This window comes from Agelaius phoeniceus, chromosome 1 (genome assembly GCF_051311805.1).
Source record: "Agelaius phoeniceus isolate bAgePho1 chromosome 1, bAgePho1.hap1, whole genome shotgun sequence".
Lineage (NCBI taxonomy): Eukaryota > Metazoa > Chordata > Aves > Passeriformes > Icteridae > Agelaius > Agelaius phoeniceus.
Window position 1 is genome coordinate 131,218,711 of NC_135265.1, and position 21,397 is coordinate 131,240,107.

A 21,397-nucleotide genomic window follows, 5' to 3' on the forward strand; every position below is an offset into this window, starting at 1 on the left:
CCTTTATAGTGATTCCTGATATTTTGCTCCTAGTACGTACAAGAAAGAGTTGCTATTGTCCTCAAACCAGCCAGATGTGGATTTTTTTCTGTCTTTACAACTTCTTATCAGTTTTTGGCAATTTACAATTTTTACTCATAGTCTTCTGCTATGCAGTAATTCTTGTTCCTACTTGTCATATATTGCTTTCATATATTTAGTTACCTTTACTTCATGGCTGAGTAAGTGTGGGCTGTTGGCCGGAGCTTGGAACACCACCTGATGTGTTAACAAATCAAACTCAGAGAAAGCAGCATTGCTTATTGCCAAGGATAGAATGCTGCCCTCAAATCTACCACAAAAAAGAAATGTTAATTGGTGCTGCTGCAAAAACTGTGAAACTAAAATACTATAAAATTGTGTGGGTGTAGTCATGCATGCATGTATGCAAATTCCTCAGAAGAAGAAACATGATTTTGATTATTTCAGTGCTTGTCTACCACAGTTCATTGTGGAAGTTGCAAGTAAACAACAGATTTGCTTTTTTTTTAAACTATACATGTAAAGCCACAATTACTTGTGGAGTCTGGGGGAAGGATAGTTTTTGTAGCTATCAGTATGCACAGGGTATGAACAGCAGACAACTGACTGGAAGAGAAACTGAAATAATTTTTCTGCTTTTACTGCAGTGATGACAAATTGAAACGCACAAGTCTTATTGGATTGAAAATCTCTCACAGTCAATAAATGATGAATGAAGATCTTATGGAGGTGTATCTCCAGAAGATATGTCACTCTTCTGACCTAACCCAACAGAGATGTGGGCCTCATTCAACTCTTGCTCCTTATTGTTTCTAATTTCTATTGTTCTTGAGGACAATAAGCAGGAGAAGAGGGAAGCAGTTTATTTCATGTTCATAAACAAATGAGACTTTGGGAAAATCTGAGGTGAAAGAAGAAATGAAAGAACAGTACCAATTTTTGTAGTGATGCTACTTCAGAGTTTTCCAGTGGAAGAGTGTACCTGGCTTTCTTATTAACTAGGGTAATCATTAGCATTTTGATTTAAAAGCATAATTTTTCCTCCTACATTGCCATTAACCATGGCAATTCTGTTCCTTGCAGGCATTCTTAAGCAAGAAACAGCAAAAAGACAAAGGTTTTTTTTTATAATTTCTTTTTAATGAAGTATACAGTTACAGAGCTACAAAAACATACTTTTCCAAAAGATTTCCTTGACAGCATGCCCTAGAACTCCCTTCCAACTAGAATCATAATTCTTTCTTGCCAAGACAGCTAGTCTAATTTTATCTTCCTGTGTTTTCAGCAATCCCAGTTGGAAAATTGTAGAGGATGCTGGCAAAAAAATTATCTGTGTAAATTCTCACTGTGTGCATTTCTTGCAATTAGGTTATGAGAAAAATCTAAAGACTATACTCTTAGGATTATATTGTGTGTTGTACATAATGGTAAAAAAAAATGCTCTATACCTACTGAACTTGTGTAAATATATCTTGATATTAGTAAAACACAACTTTTTTTAAATCTCTAGAAGAATTGTGAGAAGTGAATATCCTCCTATTAGCTATTACATGGTCTAATTTTAACATCAGCATCTCTATTTATATATAAAGACTGTAATAGGGATGTAAATATATTTTTACATACAAAGGGAAAACAATATTTTACAGATAAAGTATTATCCATCCATCAAATAGCTATTTATGAACATCTTACACTACCCAAACTCTGTAAATACCTGAAAGCCTCTTGCACAAGAGAGCTGGAATAGCTTCAACTAAAATGCTAAACTGCATCATCTGTTGGGCATCATTCATAAGGTACATTTTAATAATATTTTCCAAACTAAACTATCTACTTGCTTTACTACCACATGGTTTTCCAGTTGTCAATGTCCACAAGAGCTAAGACTCCCTGTTTACGCTCCACTGCTGGGACAGGTGTCTATGGAACACTGCATAGTGTTGTGTAAGCTGACACAGAATCACCACTGCAGAACTGGATTAAACTCTCTTTCCACAATTTTTGACCATTCTTTATAATCACATTTGAAAAGCAAACTCTATAGGTACCAAAAAAAGGATCAAATAAAGAGCTAAAAGGAAATTTAGAGCAAATGTGCAGAGAAGTAGCATGAATGTTAGATGTTTCCTAACTCTGACCTTTAAAACTGAAGCAATGGTCAGTGATTTAACTGAGTATTTGTCTACAATATTGAACAGCAAAAAATCTCTAAAATAAAATACTGTACCTTCTGCAATATGATGATCTTCCTCATTTTTGGGGAAGAAGACTCTTATCACACCTGTGTTGATATAAATCAGAGGCAGGTTGCGGGAAGTCAGAGCGTGAGTCCGCATTGGTTGACCTGGTGACTTCCTTTTCTCCTTCTGACTCCTTGGTAACCTGGCTTGAAAAATGCTTGCAATTGCATTTAGCAAAGGAAAACAGAGGACCACATCAAAGGCCTGAGCAGAGAGAAGGATCTCATGGAGAAAATGAGGAGAACCATCAGTGTGACCTTCTGACAGCTTATGGAATGTTCTTCGTTCATTTCTTGATATCAGTTTGTGCCGGACATTTTTTGTCACAGCTTTGGTGTAAGTGAGAGAAAGAAATCCATGCTGCTGGTGTGAACCATCTAAAAGTTTTGCAGTTGTCTGTTTCAAGGAAAAATAAATAAAAAAATAAATAGCTGGAAAAATCTACATGCAACATTCATCAATTACCATATTTCTGGTTATTTAGGATTCTGTATTTTTAGTAGCTTTCTACAGTCTTCTAACAGTAAAAAAAACCATAACACCTTTCATTTCAGTTTTTTCCCACTTCTCTGCATTGGGTCATCTAAAACCACAGATTTCTGAACATATTGTTCTTTTCTAATTACTTATGTATCACAAAAATCACATCTAATCAGTCAAAAAAAACCCTCATTTATTCAAGAAACTAAATTTACCAAATCTTTCTGATATTTTTTAACACAGTTACATATTTTGATTCCTCCTTCATTTAAAACATTTGTAGATCTCACTCCCTTTGCATTGTTCCTTCTGTACGCGCAGACACCATAGCTGTTAAAATATCCTTTGGTACTAAGACAGCTTCACCCCAGCTCCACATGGGTGTATAAACCACCCATAGTCACCTAAAAAGTACTGAACTGGTTTTGCCTTATCACCTCAGAGTATTTAATGAAAATAGCTGTGCCACATACTAAAGCACATAATTTCATTAGACATTGTGTTATACTTAAAAATACCAGATTCCTTTACTTAAGACAGATTTGTCTTGCTAAAGTTGACAATTAAATCCTTAGCTCCCCCAAGATGGATAGGAGAGTTTACATGTTACCTTTGAAAAATTTTATTCATTATTATAAATGGAAAAATGTAAAAAAAAAAAAAAATTAACAATGTAATAAACGTTGGCAGAATTCTTTAAGATTATTTAAATATCAGCTTTAATCATGTAAGCACAAAGAAGCAACTATGATTTGCAAGTAAGTGCTTCTTTCAAACACAAAAAAAGGCAACTATGTTTTGAAAGTAGCTGCTTCTTTCAGCATGTTAAATTTGACAGAAATCAATTTAATAAAATTAAACATTGCTAGCAGAAGAACAACATCTTTCTTAAATACACAGGATACATAGTTTAAATGGTGGAAAACTGGAAGCCTTTAAAATTAAATTCATTAAAACAAACTGGTAAATTTATTTACTATAAGAACTGAAACAAACAGAGTAAGAGAAAGAACTCCCAATCGATTTTCATGATGAAAATAAATCAGACCATCCAGAACTTTCACTAACATAAAGTAATTCCACAGACCCACAGATAAAGAGGCCAATTTCATAACACAATGTCATATTCTTCAAGGATAAAGAGGCGAAAAGAAAATGACTTAAATATCTGACATTGAGATATTCTGAATCAGCTAGTAATCTTCCAAGCATTTAAAAGGAAGATTCAAATATGGAACTACTAATTGTTACATTATGAAATTAGAGAAGCAATTTTATAAGGCTGCATAAAGGTATAGTGCAGTAATAACAAGAACTTAAATCCCTAAGTAGATATCAGAATTACACTAAAAAATGCAGCATTTAGTACTGGCTTTTACATATTTGGCCTTCAAACATACTGTGTGTGCTCACTTCTAATTTAAATGAATCTCACTGATTTCAGTGGTCTGTTGTTTATGTACAAGGTTGTGAATCATCAACCCTCATTCCCTTATCTACTAAAAAATGACAACTATTACTAAAGGATGAGGTGGAAAGGTAGCACAAGTTACATAATCAATATCACCGAGAAATATGCTCAGGACAAAAAAAAAATTAGATGACAAGAAATTAATTTAAGAGTTTTTTCTCTTTTTTTTGTTGGCATTTATTAGTGAAAGTTCTGTATTCAAAAATTTTAATAATATTCTTACAGAAGGAAAGAAGCCAGAGAAGTTACTGAAAGGATCCTGCTTGCTGATAGGTCGAACCAACAAGGTACGTCTGTTCAGCTTGTCAGTACAGGAAAGGAACACGCCTCCATATTGCCCCAGAGACCAAGAATCTTCCCCAAGGCTTGAGGTAATGAATGAGGCATGGGAGATAGGAAGAAAAAAAAAAGAAAAAAAGTTGCTGTAAGCAAAAAAAAATTGTTTACATTTAGCTTGTGTGTTTCGATGTAATTGCGAGATAAACTTATACCATATCTTTTCCTAGAAAGCTGAAATTCAATCAGATCAAACAACAACAAAAAAAAAGAGATTAAAAAAGGTAACTGTAAAATTTTATGTGAAAGGACAACCTACAGCAAGAGGTCAAGACACATGAGAATAAAAGTATAGCAAAATCTTGTGTGTAGAGACTTACCCTGGATTTTCAGCAGACAGCTTTAACAGAATGAGAAGAAAGATTACAAGAACGAAGACACTGCGAATGCAAATCTGTATTCATATGTTACAAAATCAGTTTTATTTAGAAAAAGTTAGCTTTTAAGTGTTAAAATGTGCCTTGTACAGTTCTTGTAACCATTCTTTTTAATACATAGGAGAATAAAGTGAGGTAATTTGCTTAAGAACGGTTATTCAGATAAGCACCTTAGTTTACTATAGAAATCTCACCAAAAGTTTTTCTCTGCATGGTAGAAAAATTCCTTCAAAATGTCCTGACTGCCAATCTCCCCCTGGCCTGGAAGACAGAAAGTTCACCTTATCTATTCTCTCCTTTAGTTTTAGTCCACAGAGATTTGCACATAGGAAAGGTACTCCAAATAGATTAGAAAATATAAATGAGAACAGTGACAATTTTGTCAAGTGGAGTAAGTTTTGAGTTTGTTGGGGTTTTTTAGGGATTTTTTTTTTGCTTGTTTGTTTCCCCTAAAGTTTGTTAAGATATTTCAAATATCTCTTGGGATTTCACAGAGTCATAGAGTATCTTGGGTTGGAAGGAACCCATAAGGATCATCGAGTCCAACTCATGGCCCTGCTCAGCACCATCCCCAGGAGCCACACCACGTCCTCAAGATGTCCAAATGCTTCTTCAACCCTGTCAGGCTTAGTGCTGTGACCACTTCCGTGGGGAGCTGTTCCAGTGCCCAAGCAGCCTCTGGGGGAAGAATCTTTTTTTGATATCCAAGCTAAATCTCCCCTGGCACAGCTTCATTCTGTTCCCTCTGGTCCTGTCACTGGTCACCAGAGAGAAAAAGATTAGATCTGCCCCTCCTTCCTTCATGAGGAAGTTGTAGACAGCAATGAGGTCTCCCCTCAGTGTCCTCTTCTCCAGGCTGAACAGAGCAAGTGACCTCAGATGCTGCTCACATGGCTTCCCTTCAAGGCCTTTCACCCTCTTTGTTGCCCTCCTTTGGATGCTCTCTAGTAGTTTAATAACTTTCTTGTATTGTGGTGCCCAAAACTTCACACAATATTCAAGGTGAGGCCGCCCAGGGCAGAGCAGGGCAGGACAATCCCCTCCCTTGCCCAGCTGGTGATGCTGTGCCTGATGCCCCCCAGGACATGCTCAGCACTCCTGCATGGTGACATGATTTTAAAAGATTTTAAAAAAATACAAATTTTAATTAGAAAATATTATATTATATACAAACAATAACTACATTTGTAATGTAGGCAACCAGAAAGGAATCAAAATAATTTTTAAGATAGCTCATCAGGAATAAAATCATAAAGAAACGATGGTAACATTGCTAAGTTAATACAAAATCTCCTTCCTATTGTACATAGGGAACAATAAGCATTCAATAAGACCTTGCAGACATTGGTTCCCAAGTCAAAACAATTTATGCTCCTAAATACTTTAGTTATTTTCAATGCCAACAGCCATGCTGAAGCTTTTAACTATGTTTTTCCACTCAAAGAGTAACATAACTATTCTATTTTCTCTTAATCTCTTAAGTCCTAATGGAATTTGTTATCTCTAATGGCAAATAGTACCCTAGGTGATCAAAGCCTGCACAGGCTCTCTCTCTGTCAAGACTGGCGTGTTCATGGCCAACACAAACTAGAAGATGGCACATGCCATTCTACAGAGCTGTGTGCCTGGGTGCCAAGAGACACAGTCACCTTAGTGCAGCAAATTATCCAGACAACAGGATTTGCAGAGTGGGAAGGCAGAGTGAATACACACAATATTGATGATGCACTGCTTGAGATTAATTACTGAAGTTTTACTCAGGTGTCTGCACAACACTGTGCCATGTGACACAGCAGAGACCATCAGCTCAGCTCTCTTCATTACATTAACTGCTGCTTTGCCACAGGAACAGGTGTTGCTGAAAAATGGAGTTGTTTCTCTTCAGCATGCAAGAGTAACATAGCATAAAGCATTAAATAATGGCACTTGCTAACACATCATGAACCAATATTTCAGGAATTTCCCATTCTAAAGTTAAGCTAAACTATTTTCTTTTAATGGATCAAGAGAGCAGTAAGTGTGAAAAAACCACTCTCCTAAATTTGCAATGATTTCTATGTATTTCTTTGAAATTAGATCTAATTCTGAGGAAACACAGTTGTGATTTTTATTACTTAAAAGGTTAAAATAATTTAACTGAAATTGAATATCTACCTTAAATTAAGTTAAGAATTAAGAAGGAAAAAAATGAATACACCACCTGCCTTTGTCTTTCAGCCCGAAATCAAAGCAACACAACTTGCAGGAATTACCTGTTTCTGTAATGGTCAATATTGAAGCTTTCTATTTTACATTTGATTTTGGTATAGACATCCTGCATATCCACTGAGGCACTGAGATCCTCTAATTCACTGACAATGCAGACTTCTGCAATAGTCAAAGAAAATAAAAATTACTAGTTATTAATCTGAAACCTGAAGGATTTTAAACAAGAAATATACCGAGATGCTACATTTTGTAAATAGGATGATGCTATTTCTACTCAGAGTTTTCTCATAAAGCACTTTTTGATTCAAATGCCACACTAGAATCCAAACTTTTCTATAAAAATATATTGAGAAATATATATAAGGGGTTTCTAGTTTAGGTATTTATAGCATAATTCCTAGGGGGGGGAAAAAAAGAAAAAAATATTTGCCAAGATATTTACTCTAATTATTCTAAATTTTTCTTTCTCTTGTACAATTAGTTTTTTTTAAATCAAAGGTACAAGTAAATTTCTTGAAAACTAGCCTTAAAAATTAGTCACTTTATTTTTTCACATTTCTATGGGCAATAATGTTAATAGCTAAGCAGCAGTATTTCCTAGAAAAAAAAAAAATGAAGTCCTGCAGTTTATGGAATCTGAGTTTCTTTCAAACAATTACTCTTGAATGATAATTCAACTACATCTCAAAGAGAAAAAAAGATAAGCTATGCACAACACATATTTTACCTTTTAACACAGTAGTTGAAACTTCTCCTCTGAACCCTGCATTAAACTTCCTTTAACTTTAATGATTATATTATGGTGATTATATTAAATTGAAATTTGAAATTACCACTATTAAACTAGAATGGACTATATATGGACATACACAAAATATATGACTAAATCATATCAAAATGAAGCAGGATTGGTTCTAAGGCAATAAATGCAGCACTCTACAGACACTAATTAACTTATTTCCAATTTAACTTAATCATCTGTCAACGTGGAGGGGAAAGTTTATGTCAAAGAACAACACTGAATTCTAATTTGCATGCAGTAACCCAACTACATTTTGTTGCTGTTATTTAAAATACAGTTCCAACCCATTATTTCTGTGTTATAGTGTTCAGTAATGTTGATATAAGCTCTGAATAGATAATACTGTGCTGTAAAATAGGGTGTGCTATTTAAAACAGTACATCAGGAATTCAAATGGAAGTTAAAACAGTTTATTAGGCAGAAAAATGCAAAATACCTGTGCCATTATTTCTAGGATCAGGAGCAAACAATTTTACAGTAATTTTTGGTAACATCCACTGCATCCATAGGCTGACACGTCCACTTGAAACTCCAATATTACTTGTTGTTTGTTCCAACGTAATGGAGTCTGAGAATGGAGAATCATCACCACCCTGAAGAGAATCACCCTACAAAACAAAAGCAATAGCTGAGGAAAAAAGAAGTATTGCTTTTCACCACTTCTGGGTTTTTTTTCTAACTCAACTGATATGGATGCACAAACTATAGAAATACAGATTCCCAACTAGTATATTTGAATTAAGCCATTTGTAACACCAGGAAAAGATAAACCAAGTATTTTTCTCTTTTCTCTGGTAGAGACAACAGACTATGGCAAAGACTGAATGGTAAAACTGTAGGGTTTTATGACAGGTCTCCTTGGCATAGCACACTTGCCTTATTAATGCTACACTATGGAACCACTATCATCAATTTAAAACAAAGGCTAATAGGAATATTTGGAGATGCAATAGCAAAAGGGATATGGAGGCTTGCACATATCTGAAAGGCAAAAGAAGGAAGAGTCACTGGAAGCACCAAATGAAGAGCTGCCCAGCAAGGCCATAACACCTACACTATGTACACACTGCGTTTGAGCCATTTTCCCCTCCTTGTATGTGCTTCCCTGTAATTTTGGAAAAAAAAGTTCAGAAAATATAGCTTTCTGTAAGAATTGGCAATATTCTATTTGCCACTTTCTAAATACTTCTGTTTAAAAAATTATTGTCACTTGTAATAGTCTTAAATGTATGAAATGTTGACAAATGAGCTTGTGGAAGCTTCTGTGCCATCAGTTATCTCTGTTTCTTCCCTAAAATGTTAAGGGCTCAATAAAGAAGACACAAAGATTAATGTTTTAGGAGAAGATGATGACAAATGAAAGCTATACTGAAAATTCTGTTATGTGGGCTTATTAGAGCAATGCAGGCATGTTCTGATAATATTTACCAGCCAAAGGACCTCAACCTGCTCCTCTGTTGCATCTTCCAGATAGGGAAAGAAAGATACAAACATATAACTGCTCATCAGCCCCCAGTGTTTACAGCCTATTAAACTGAATGCAAGAGACACATAAGTCACTAATGTCATCCAGAAGCTCCTGAATATCCAGAAGCATCTCCACTTGCAACTCCACCATGTGTTGTAAATTTTCTTCATTCAAGCAGAAAGAAAGGAAAAAGGTTTAGTCACTTTGATCCACTAAGACCAAGCTATTTCTAAGATTAACAGACCAATAAACACCCAAAGTCTTATCTTTCATTGAAGGTTTGTGGGATTAGGCATTGTAAAATATGATGAACAACATGTTTGAGATTTATCTAATTAAAAGCCAAGATTATTTCTATGGAAGACTCCCCAGAAGACAGATCTACACAATAAGCACTACAATTGGACTGAAACCATTTTAATCTGTCAGACAAGATTCAGAATTTGTTTCAACTTCAGATGCTCAGGAAAGCTCGCCTTCAGTAGCAAAATTAAAGTCTGACAGTACTTGCCTCATTCTGCAGCCCAAGGCTGGAAAATGCAAGTATGGAAGTTCTGTTAGCAATCTATTTTCTGGATGGGTAGAACCTAGCCCAAACCTAATGACATAACTCATATGGAAACATTTATGATGACAAATCACATTTTCATTCAACTCAGGCCTACAATTTAATTATAGGTTTCCTAAACTATAAGAGGACCCAGAAACAGCAAAGGCACTTTATCTGCATGCAGTAACCTTTGCCCTTGAAAAGCTCAGTGATACTACAATTAGGAAGAAACCATCTACGTTGTCAATAGCTGACTCAAAGAACTTAGCATTCCAGATACTCATTCATATGAGGAAGGGAAAGCTTGTCCAACTAACCAGTGTATGCTTCAAGAAAATAACACCTAAACATGAGACTATAATACCTGCACCAGCTTAACAGATGTAATATGATGTGATGCAATGAAAATTAAGATCCAGTTCACCTTCAATCATCTATAGTGACAGTGGCTTTGCATGAATCAAAATGCATGAATAAAAATAAGTATATTTCTATTTATTTTTATTTATCTTATATAAGGCATTATTGCTTATAGCTCTGAACAGATTACCTGAAGAGCCACAGGTGATCTTCTGTGGAAAAACTGCTAGACTCCTGAGGTCCAAAAAGCATTTGCTCCCTATCACATTCTAAGTGAAGTAACCTCCCCACACAGCCCCACCTAAAATATCTCTCCAAGTCATGGACTTAGCATCACCCTCTTGCTTTAAGTGTTTGTTTACTCTTCCTCTTCTGCTTTACTCTTACACTGCCTGCAAATTTAATTATTAAATATAGCAGGACCTGTCTCCTGCTGTGTATCTAATAATATTTAATGCCTACCAGAGCAGGACATGTCAATGGAGAAACCTCAGATAGCTCATTTTGCTGTGATGCATCTAGCTCCCAAACTGGAGTGGCACATTGAACATATGGCAAACAAAATGAGGCAAAAAAAAAAAAAAAAAAAAAAAAAAAGGGCAGAACCTGCTAAATACCTGCTAAACAACACATTCAGGGCAGAGGTTAACTGCTTTCTCACAAGCTGTGACTTGCATTTCCTATTTGCTCCTCCAGCAAAATCCTTCCTGCCTCTGGCCTTTTTGTCCAGATTTCCATCTCTTAATACTATTTGCTAACAGTGTCCTTGCAACCTGTTTCCTACTATGTCCACAAAGAGCTCTACTCTCTCCAGTGCCACTTAATTATCCTACAAGGCAGCACTGACTGACAGTGACATGAGAGTAAATATCTTTTCAACATTGTAAACAAAATTCAGTTTTCTTCAAGGATGCCAGCACCTGTCCTTGGAATGAAAAAGTTCCAAGGGGAAAGCAGCCTTGGAGAGTGTCAGGCCTGCAAGCTCCCCAGCCACTGAAAGGATATAGGGAGAGCAGTCACTTGTCCATTGCTAACCAGTGTTAGTCCTTATTGCTTCTCCTGAAATGGCAGACACCAGAAATAAGACAGTGACATAACCCAGCCATTTTGCTGTCCCCAAATATCCCTGTGAACCCTCTGCAAACACTAGCCTGCCTCCCTTCAACTGCTCTGCTCACTTGTAAAGCAATGAAAGGTTGGAGTGAAAAATATATCCTTCCAAAACCACAATGCTTTGAGAATCCTATCTCCTGTTTTAACGAGTCTATTTGCAAAGTCCTCATTCTTACAGGACATCAGAGAAGCCTCAATCTATTTCATGACTTGAGATTTTCATGACCATGAGAATGGCATTAGTTCTGATCATTTCAATTTCTGACAATCAATTCCTCTCTGTTTCTTTTGTATAACATCCACACAGCTTCTTTGACACTCTGCCTTTCAACAACTTCCCACACCTTTGCAATTTGCCTTTGAATGATTGCCCTAGAAGATGATGATTCAGTGCTGGACTTTCACTGTGTCTGAGATGACCTTTCTCATCAAAACTCACAAGCTCTAAAAAGATGGTGGAGTCAACAGTACTTTGGTCAGTCCCCTCAGCATGGCAGATCTAAAGGAAGGAGCCAACCAAAGAGAATTTCCCTGTGCTGAGATCTTCAGATGGATTTCACAAAGTATCAAGACATAAAAGCCAATTAAGGTAAGGAAAGGGAAAAACAATACTTTGATATTTATTTACAGTTCAAGCCAATGTTCTTGACAATGCTGATGTTCTGTGGAGCCATTTGTGTCTCTCTATTCCCTGCATTCTATAAAAAGCTTTTCTTTTCTTTTTTTTTTTTTTTTTTAATCTGAGGAATATTTCAAGTTCTGTTTGTACCATAAACACACTTCATTTTGCCAAACTGTAACTTACAAATTGTGATGGAATGGGTGGGAATGAGAGACAGTCTATTCTTGTCTTCCACACACCCCTCCACTCTCCCACTGAATGTGTTCCAAAATGGATTTTGAATGAAAATCAACTTTGTTCTAAAATTTTGGCAGGTCTCTACATTTCTGATAGTTGAAAAAGAAGTAAACAATAGCTGATTAAACTTAAAGGGGTACACTTAACAGCAAATACGTATTGCCACCATGGTAATTTTTGAATTTTATAATTGGGTTCCTTTATTTCTGTAATTTAATGTTTTCAGCTGTTTCATGCATTTTGTTTGGGTTTTTTTCCACAGAGACCTATTTTTATTTAGTGGTTTGAGTACAAAGATAACTTTACTGTGAAGAAAAGTCACACTATAATTTTCCCACACTTCTTTTGGATTATTTTTCTGAAGATATTAAATTATGTATAATGCCTCTTAGAGAATCAGTCAGTTGGTAATTTTGGCCCAAGGTTACTTAAAACTGTATTTGTGAGATTTCTGAAGAACAGCATTTACCCTAGAGTTACAGATACCAACCCAGATGTATCATTAGAAGCTGGACCTGCAATTGCCAAGCTTTGGAATTCATTCTACCACACAGCCTGAAAATCCTAACAAGGGCTTCAACTCCCTTGGGCTTCACCTCACCTACAATCCTGTGCTTGGGTTACTGCATTCCCCCAGAATTCCAGGTGACTTGGCCTTACTCCCCCTTGGAGTGGCAGCAGGTCAGTGTAGCTAAAACTGGGTTGGGCTGTGGTGTCCAGCAGCGATCTCCTGCTGGCAGCCATGGCAGCAGCAGAGCTGCTCCAGAGACAGCCCCAGCTGCTCAACACCCTGTCCCTGGCAGAGGGACACAGTGCTGCCTCTGCCCCCTTCAACAGTTTAACTTCAACATACTACCCATGTTTTTTCTGCAGTGAAAACCTGTGTAAACAGCTGAATTGGCCCACACCCTCTGTCAGTGGTAGATGCTCCTCTGAAGACAGAACATGTTGTATGACTGTCCTTTGGGAGGCAAACAAATGGAAGAGACTGCATTTCCTCTTAGCCCTCTGTTCATGGTACTGTAACCACAACCATTAGGCAAAGCCAAAGGGCCTGAAAAACAGATGGTCTGAAGTAGCTGACATATTTTTTATATTTTTTATAAGCTCAAATGCACAGAAATTTTTTGCAGTAAAAATCTAAGAAACTGAAGTGAGACGAAAGACTCTTGTTTCTCATCCAGTTTCAATTTTCATTTTGGATTTTCAGCACCCAGCATGTTATTGTTAAATATGTTTATGCATTACTTTTCTGCTCTGTTTCCAGATCTACTGAAAAATCAAGCCAGAGTCAGAAACCCTGAACTATTTTCCCACAACTTCTCATGCCAAGTCCTAAAATACACAATTTAATTCTTTTACCAATTGTTGCAAATTGACCAATATACTGAGTTTATTTTCTTACCAGAATTTATCTTTGTTCATCAGGAAGATCCAAACATATGAGGCCTTCATCCTTGGCCTGCCTAAAGCTCAGGGATGATCACAGTTTGGCCACACTAATGCTATGCCTTATCAAAATAACTTCTGCATTCTTGCTCAATCACTGAGTTTCCCCAAGGACTAAACACTTCTACCACTGTTTGTACTTAAGTAAACAGTAACAAGTGGCCTGTTGCAGTCTGCACTACCTTACCTTTTCCAAGGCAGGGATGGTAAAAATGATTAACTGTTTCCAGCCTCCAGTATTTAAGCCTCACTCATGTTTCCCTGTTCGACCACCACCCAGGCTAAAAGTCAGTAAGCCTAGGTAGCTTTATCCACATCAAACCATGCTGCTCACATCAAGTTGTCAGCAAGAAAAGAATTAGACACAGCTTAAAATATAAATCATTCACAAATCACATAAACAAATTACCTTTTTTTTTTCTTTCTTTTTTTGCTATCTGATATAAATAGTTGTGCAAGTTTGCTTTATTCTTTTATAGCAAGTCTGTTGCAGCTGAAAGAAGCTTTAAAAATAATCATGTGTCTCCCACAGAGCAAAACATAGCAACTATAAAATCTCTAAACTTAAAAAATCCCATAGCTATGGCAGCAAGGCTGTTTTTGTTTGACACATTTCAAGATGTCAAGGCTCAAAACTATAGAAATATATAAACAAAATACAGAGTCTGATAAAAAACTAACTTCTGGAAAATTTCCCCAAGTCAAACCTACAGAAATATGTATTATCATTTAATTAATCTATTCTAATATTGTCCCTTGTTCACTAATTCACTGAATTTCATTTAGATAATTTACAATTTTTAGGAGAAGAAATTTTCTAGCCAGTGTATAACATTTCTTGAGAATACAAAGAAAATGAAATAAATGATGAAGAACATTTTGCAAAAGGGTAGGATATGAACACTGAACTTGGACCCATATTACTAAAATAATCTCGGTAACATATGGATTAAAACATCACTGAGTAGTTTCAATTAATGCTCCAAGTACAATATGTACTCCAAATACTGCTGTCTATATAGATGATCAAAAACAAATTGTTATTTATAAAGCTGGTGGTTTCTGATTGTAATGAGAAATTAATTTGATGTAAGTAGGGAGAAAACCACTATTTTTGTGACCATATTGTTTTCTTACTATTATTACTTACCTTCAATTCTGTATCCATGGCAATATTTTTCACAATTAAAATCATGCACATGTAGACATACACCAAACACAAGGCTATTCAAATAATCTACAAACATTTTAGTGAAACAACTTAAGAACTGAAACTCTAGCCCAAACACTTTTTAATGTCAGCTGTTTCTTTGGGGTGTGTGTACAATGTATATAAAAGTAGGCACCAGCAATCACCATTTCATCTTCTCCAAACCTGAGAAATAATATAAACTATACAGAGGGCTAAGACAGTCTTGGCCAAATGCTGAATATATATTGCAATCAGAATCCAAATTACTGTATATCTGCTTGTGTTCCAGAACTGTTCAATGAGGTGTCCCTAAAGGTGATGGGGCTATCCTGAGACTGAAAGCCAGACATTCAGAAAAGTCTCCCTACATTCTTACAGATTTATGTTAAAAACAAAGCACTGAATACATGTGATACCTTGGTATACCTTGAATTCATCTGACACATTTTTGACTTGTTCTTGAAGCATAAAGAAGGTCAACTCACTATTTTAACTTGTAAACCTGACAGGGGCACTAAGAAAACCACAAATACTATGTCTGTGCAGTTGCAAAGCTTCCTGTGATCACCCATTCTACTCTATAGCAGCTACCTGGTGACTTCTGGCCAATGGTACTCATGGGTGAAGTTTAACATGGCACTCATGCTGATAAAAGAATTAGCCTGCTTTCCTCAGTGTGGCAGGGGACTCCTCCCCTTGCCTTGAATATTTTACAGTCTCAAGCAAACTCTGACACTATGATCAGGTACCAGATCTCTCCAGGCAGTTACACAGTGTTATAAATTAAGGAAGCAGAAATACACAAACCTAAGTGGCCAATCTTATATCTGAAGATGCATCCCAAATGCTCGTGTGACAGAGGCACAAAAGCAGTGTGAGACATGGACAGCTGGGACAGGGGACTGGACTGAGCTCCAGGAGTAGGTCATAGATGGCACAGTGGTTCAACAGTGGCTGGATGGAGGTGGGGTGAGCACACAGCTGGGTGCAATGCTAACTTTGGAAGCCTTCACAGCCCAGTACCTCTCCTGGTTGCCAATGCAGTTTACACACAGCAGCTCTCTACTCACCAGCCATCAGAGTGACTGGCTGACTACCTGGAACAGCTCACAAGCAGCACAGGTATCAGAGGTATTTTCAAAACAACACTTACTATTCTGCTAATTCTGGACTTGAAAAATGGCTTATGCTTCTTGACCTGAACACACTAACCACAGTTTTCTGCCCCAAGATAATACACACTCACTTCAAAGAGAAACAATAAAAACAAATAATAAATATAGCCCAATAAAGCAAATTTTTTTTTCTCCCTTTTGTTCCACCAAAATAAGTAATAAAGTACTGTTCATTAGTTTATTGGGGCAAGCCACCTGGACTCTACTACTCTTTCTGATTTTTCTGATTCTTCCTTGACTGCACACCACTACATTTTGTAGGTCAGAACTCACACAACACATTCTTTTAAGAAATAAAAATACCTCTGTAGTGGTTCCAATGTCAGCAGATGGACTGTATGTGCTGGTATCTGGTGGAATGGTACCAATGCTACTTTTAACTGGGGAGCTAGGAGGAACAGGTCCTGTCATGGTTTCAGTATAGACAGAAGATACAGATTGATATAGAACTCCTTTCCTCTGAATCTTATTCCAAACTTTACTTGTGATCTCAGCCAGTTCATACAGAAGCTGCACCTAAAGGAAAAAATGAAACTTAATTTTAGGATGAAGCTTTTCTTAACAAGGTGAAGGAAAAAATCATCAAAGTCCTCCACTGAGACTTAGAACATAGCAGAACTGAACTTCTCACCATTTAGAATGTTCTGATTGCAAATAAAATAATTAACATCATTTACAGTATATTGACTTTGATAAAAATAATCTGTTCTTTGCATAAACATATGGCACATAGCTCAAAAAAAACTGTAACATGGTCTTGTACAACTTTTACTAACAAAAATTATAACAATTAAGCAAAGGTAATTTAGCATATATTTCATACATATAGATACTGTCTCTAGGAAAAGTCATGTAAACTTTATAAAATATTAACAATGCAGAATTAATCACTCCAATTCTATTAAAATAATGATCCCTTGCAGCATGTGAAACTGATCTGGCTTTGGAAGAATATTCACTACCAAACTCAACAGTCTCCCGGCATATGTCATTCCAATATTTAGAAACACACTGTTTAACTTGCACATTGTTTGACTCAGTTCTAAGATATTTACATAAGTTTTTGTAAATAGGCATTAATCATGGAATTTGTATGACAACATATTGGAATATACTGTATAAAAAAAGGTCAGTGAAAACTGAAAATAATATATAAGCAGATTCACAGCTGGATACCATACCAAAGTTGCCATTATAAAAAATTTAAATTCTCATATTTATAAGAACTTTAAGCCTCAGGACACTTTTGCTCTACGAAGCTGGCTTCTTATGTGGGCAGAACAGATGCAGAAAAACACTGCTGTCAATCTATATTTGATATAAAACAGTACTTGATTTTGTGCGTGAGAATGTGTGATGAAGTCTCAAAGTACATGGTGCAGTCTTTTCTTAAGAGGTGAAATGCTGGAATTTTATAAAAACCTTCTTAATTCAACTTGGATTTTCTTTTGAAGTTTCAAGGTTTACACAGAACAGGTCACATAATCTTTTGACAGAATTTTCCTTAGAGGAAATAAACTTCACAGTACATTTTTTTTCCCCTTCATATACAGAGCAATCTACAGCCAAACAACTGTGGCTCTGGTGAAGAACTCCTTCAGTTATGCTCTAAAGTGTTTTGTGTCTGTAGCACTCTGATAGGCACTGGTAACCTTTAAATTACCAAATTCAAATTTCTAAGTTTTCCCGAGTCTTTTCCATGTAATGCAGGAAGCTCAACTAATGTCCTAATGCAACTAACTAATGTAACGTCCACCCAATTGATTGACTAATATAACATTAACTGGTGCTGACACTTTGCTGGCAAAATTATCTCTAGAAATTTAACAGGATACAGGCAGATATCCAAATCATACAAGACAGCAATTTCCCCATGTCCCAGTTTTTTTCCAAGAAACCAAAAGACAACGTAATCTATGTTTTTATGTTTTAATGAAGCAGGGCTTTCAGAAAATTATTTATGCTATTGTTCCTAAAGGCAGAAAGTAATGCAAAAGAAGGAACTTGTGTTTACAGATATGTTTACATACAAGGTGAAGAGGTTTGTCATCAGTTAATCCAACACTGAAAGGTTCAAATCTTACTGGGGTTGCAGAAGTCATAATCATTACAGCTAATAATTACCTATCTTGTCAGGGAGACTTTTTTAAGTTGCTCAGGCTAGAATCTCTCCAGCCACTCTAAAACAGTGGTTATTTCACACAGCAGTAGCCATGTCTATGAACATCACCAGCAACCAGCCAACCAAGCAGTATGATCAAAATACTCTATCCCATTCTGAAGCTAGGGACAAAATAAGTTTGTAGGTACATGGTTTGTTGTAATTGGGAATGGGGCTGTGGCCAAGCCTCATCCCCAATGGGCTACAGCTGGGAAAACCAGATGAACAGTACTGAAAGCAATGAGTGGCGAGCAATCACCAAAGGGAACAGAGGGCACAGAGGAGCAATGCATGAACACTGAGGGGTATAAAAGGCTGGGCTAAAGAACAAGAAGGGCAGGTGCTTGCAGCCTTCTGAAGTGACATGATTTTACTCTGTATGGGCAAATGCTTAAAGCCTTCTGAAATTGCATGGTGATACTCTGTGTATCGTGGCCGTCACAACTGCGATATAACTTCAGCAAACAAAAAACCACACTTCTGTTAGAGGGAGATGATTTTCACAGAGTTATGTCAAAAGGTGAAAATACCAAAAACCCTCACAATAAAGCCTCATTAAAACAAAAAAGATGGCAGGTGTCTACATGTAAATAAAATTTCAAAACTTTGATAAAGTCACATCTTTGGTAAATTATTTTTAACGCACTTTATTTCATTCCACTGGTTGTTACTGACTAAATTGGAAGGATTTTCCTCTTGTTGGTTGCGTGTTTTCAAATGTGTAATCTCAATATTTTACAAATACATTTCTGATTATATGAGAAGGGCAAGTATAAGTGTAAGGCTTCTCTCCTTTCTAATTATTTTTGAGCATATGTAATAATTATTTTTAGAACACACTATTTAAGAGAAGAAAAATGGTAGGACAAAAAGGGTAACTGCCAGTATTTGTTAAAAAAGGCTTCCCCCTCTCACTGCTTCCACTCTCTCCTCAGCAAAACCACACATAACTCAATAAGACTCCACTGACTACTCGGCAAAATCTGTAAAGCTCAATATGTTACAGCATTTTATACTTTAAAAATAACATATTACTACAAAATTGAAAACTACAACCAAGGAGAACATTCTGGCAATTTTGCACACTGGAAGTATCTATTGAATTTACAACCATCAGAACATGGTTTCACATTAAATCATAATAGTCATATACATATAATACTTCACCTTTGCTACCATTTAACAAATTCACCAAAATTCACCTAGTTTGAGGCTGTCATCTACAGAAAAAATACAGCCTGTCACTGTAAGGGATCAAATTTCATACTGTGAATTTATGACTATCAAATGCTGTTTATGGATTTGCATTTTTCATCTTCTATCCTTCGACATCTGGTTCAAGAAGACTGATTGCCTTTTTTCTTCCCTTTTGCATAAGTAAAGAAGAAAGGACAAGCAAGGCACATGTAAAGGAGAAAAGACATTTCCAGAACCTTTAGTAAACTCAAATAATTTCTCTGCATCCTTTCAGTCATTAGAATACTTCAGGAAGTCAATAACATCACAGTGTACAAGGACACCCTTTAAGAAAACAACATTTGATCTAATATTCCATATTACAACTTCATTTTAACAGTTCACTATGCACATAATATAATTTATATGTAGCTTAGAGTTTCAGTTTTTTAGTGGAAATATTTTCTTACAGTTTGTAAAACAAATTACTTAATTAAACTTTAACAGGAATACTTGAAAAATATTGTATTTTTCTATTTTCTTAGTTCTCAACTCACATTTAGGAAGGACTTGCACTTATAACAATGCCATTCCACTTTTAATATTATTAAATACCTACTATATTTGAAATTACAGCAAACTAGGTCCAAGTAATTAAAATACAAGATGAGCCTTCTGAAAAAAAATCTAAGAACACCTTTTCCTTTTAATAAAAACAAATTAGGTGGTAACTTTTGTTTACATGAATTCATCTGTTTTTTCTTCCTTTTACTGCAGGATACCATTGTTTGCCTAAAAGACACTTTATGTTCAAAGAAACGTTAGTTCCATGAAAATGTAGCAAAAAAACTACATAAACCACTTCAATATAAGAATCCACAGTGACAGCAGAACAGTATCATAGCATTTAATGGTACATCTGCAATTCATTTCACTCCATCAGCCAAAAGATGCATTTATACTACAGCTATTACATTTGGAAAAGAGTTTAAATTACAGAAGTTGAGAAAGCTTCAAAGCAAATCTCAATCTAAGCACCTTGATCTTGATGGCCCAGTTAAAAAAAAATTAAGATAGAGCCCCTCTTCATGAAAATGCAGATCAATCGTACTTAAATCAAGTTATTTTTAATTTCCTTTTATAAATCAATTAAATGTACCAACCTGGGGGTTGGAGCATTTTATTTCAAGGGACTCAAGGTCGACGTGGAGGCAGACGACAAACGAGTGTCTGGATTCCGGCCCTGAAGAAAGCAGTTTCTGTGAAGTCACAGCTAAAGTAGAAGTGCAGCCCATTGGTTCTACCAAATTAAGAGTCATTTGTTGTCCAAGAAGGGTATATACACTGAAATGATGCAGACTAATTGTCCATGGAAAAGCATCGCCTAGAGATTAAAAAGAAGGGTGTTAAACAGTTAAACAATTAGTTAATAAAGAGTAGGGTATTAATTTCACAAAACTAGCAAAGGCCTTATTCTAAACCACCTTAGAAGTCAGCAAGTGCAATCCACAACCATTAAATTGATCCTAAACTCTCATAAATATAATTCAACCATTATTTCCATGCTATACTTCAAAATCTAAACAATAGCAATAAATTTTTTACAACTTCTAAAAACTGAAATCCATTGGGAATTTTAACTCCAAACTGTGAACAAACATGTACAACATAGTCTGTAAAGAAATCTTTCTTCTTCATATAATTTTCCTCAAACAGAGGAATATCTAGAAAACACTCCCCACTTTTTTCAGCATATGGATACAGTTCAGAGGCAACTCCTTCTATTATATATGCATATCTATTTACAGGTTGTAATACTAAAAAAGTGAATTTTTTCCTTTAAAAGTCTACAGGTTGCATCTCAATACAGTGGTGCTGCAGAGTGAAGCCTATTCCAATGCTCATAGGGCAGCTCTTTCCACCACCTCACTTAAACTTCCAAGATGATGGATTTTC

The 21,397-nt window shown here is 36.0% G+C and overlaps 1 protein-coding gene across 5 annotated transcripts in view; it reads right to left on the bottom strand.

The window, feature by feature from the left end:
• The window catches only part of VPS13B (vacuolar protein sorting 13 homolog B), a 434,757-nt gene that overhangs the window by 178,274 nt on the left and 235,086 nt on the right, over positions 1–21,397 (bottom strand). For all 5 annotated transcript variants that reach the window (XM_077187531.1, XM_077187521.1, XM_077187524.1 and 2 more), the window contains 6 exons: positions 20,605–20,825; positions 16,408–16,620; positions 8,375–8,546; positions 7,181–7,295; positions 4,439–4,580; positions 2,252–2,660 (listed from right to left, as the gene is read on the bottom strand). In XM_077187531.1, coding sequence (XP_077043646.1) covers positions 2,252–2,660; positions 4,439–4,580; positions 7,181–7,295; positions 8,375–8,546; positions 16,408–16,620; positions 20,605–20,825 — 1,272 coding nt within the window. The remainder of the gene's footprint in view (positions 1–2,251; positions 2,661–4,438; positions 4,581–7,180; positions 7,296–8,374; positions 8,547–16,407; positions 16,621–20,604; positions 20,826–21,397) is intronic.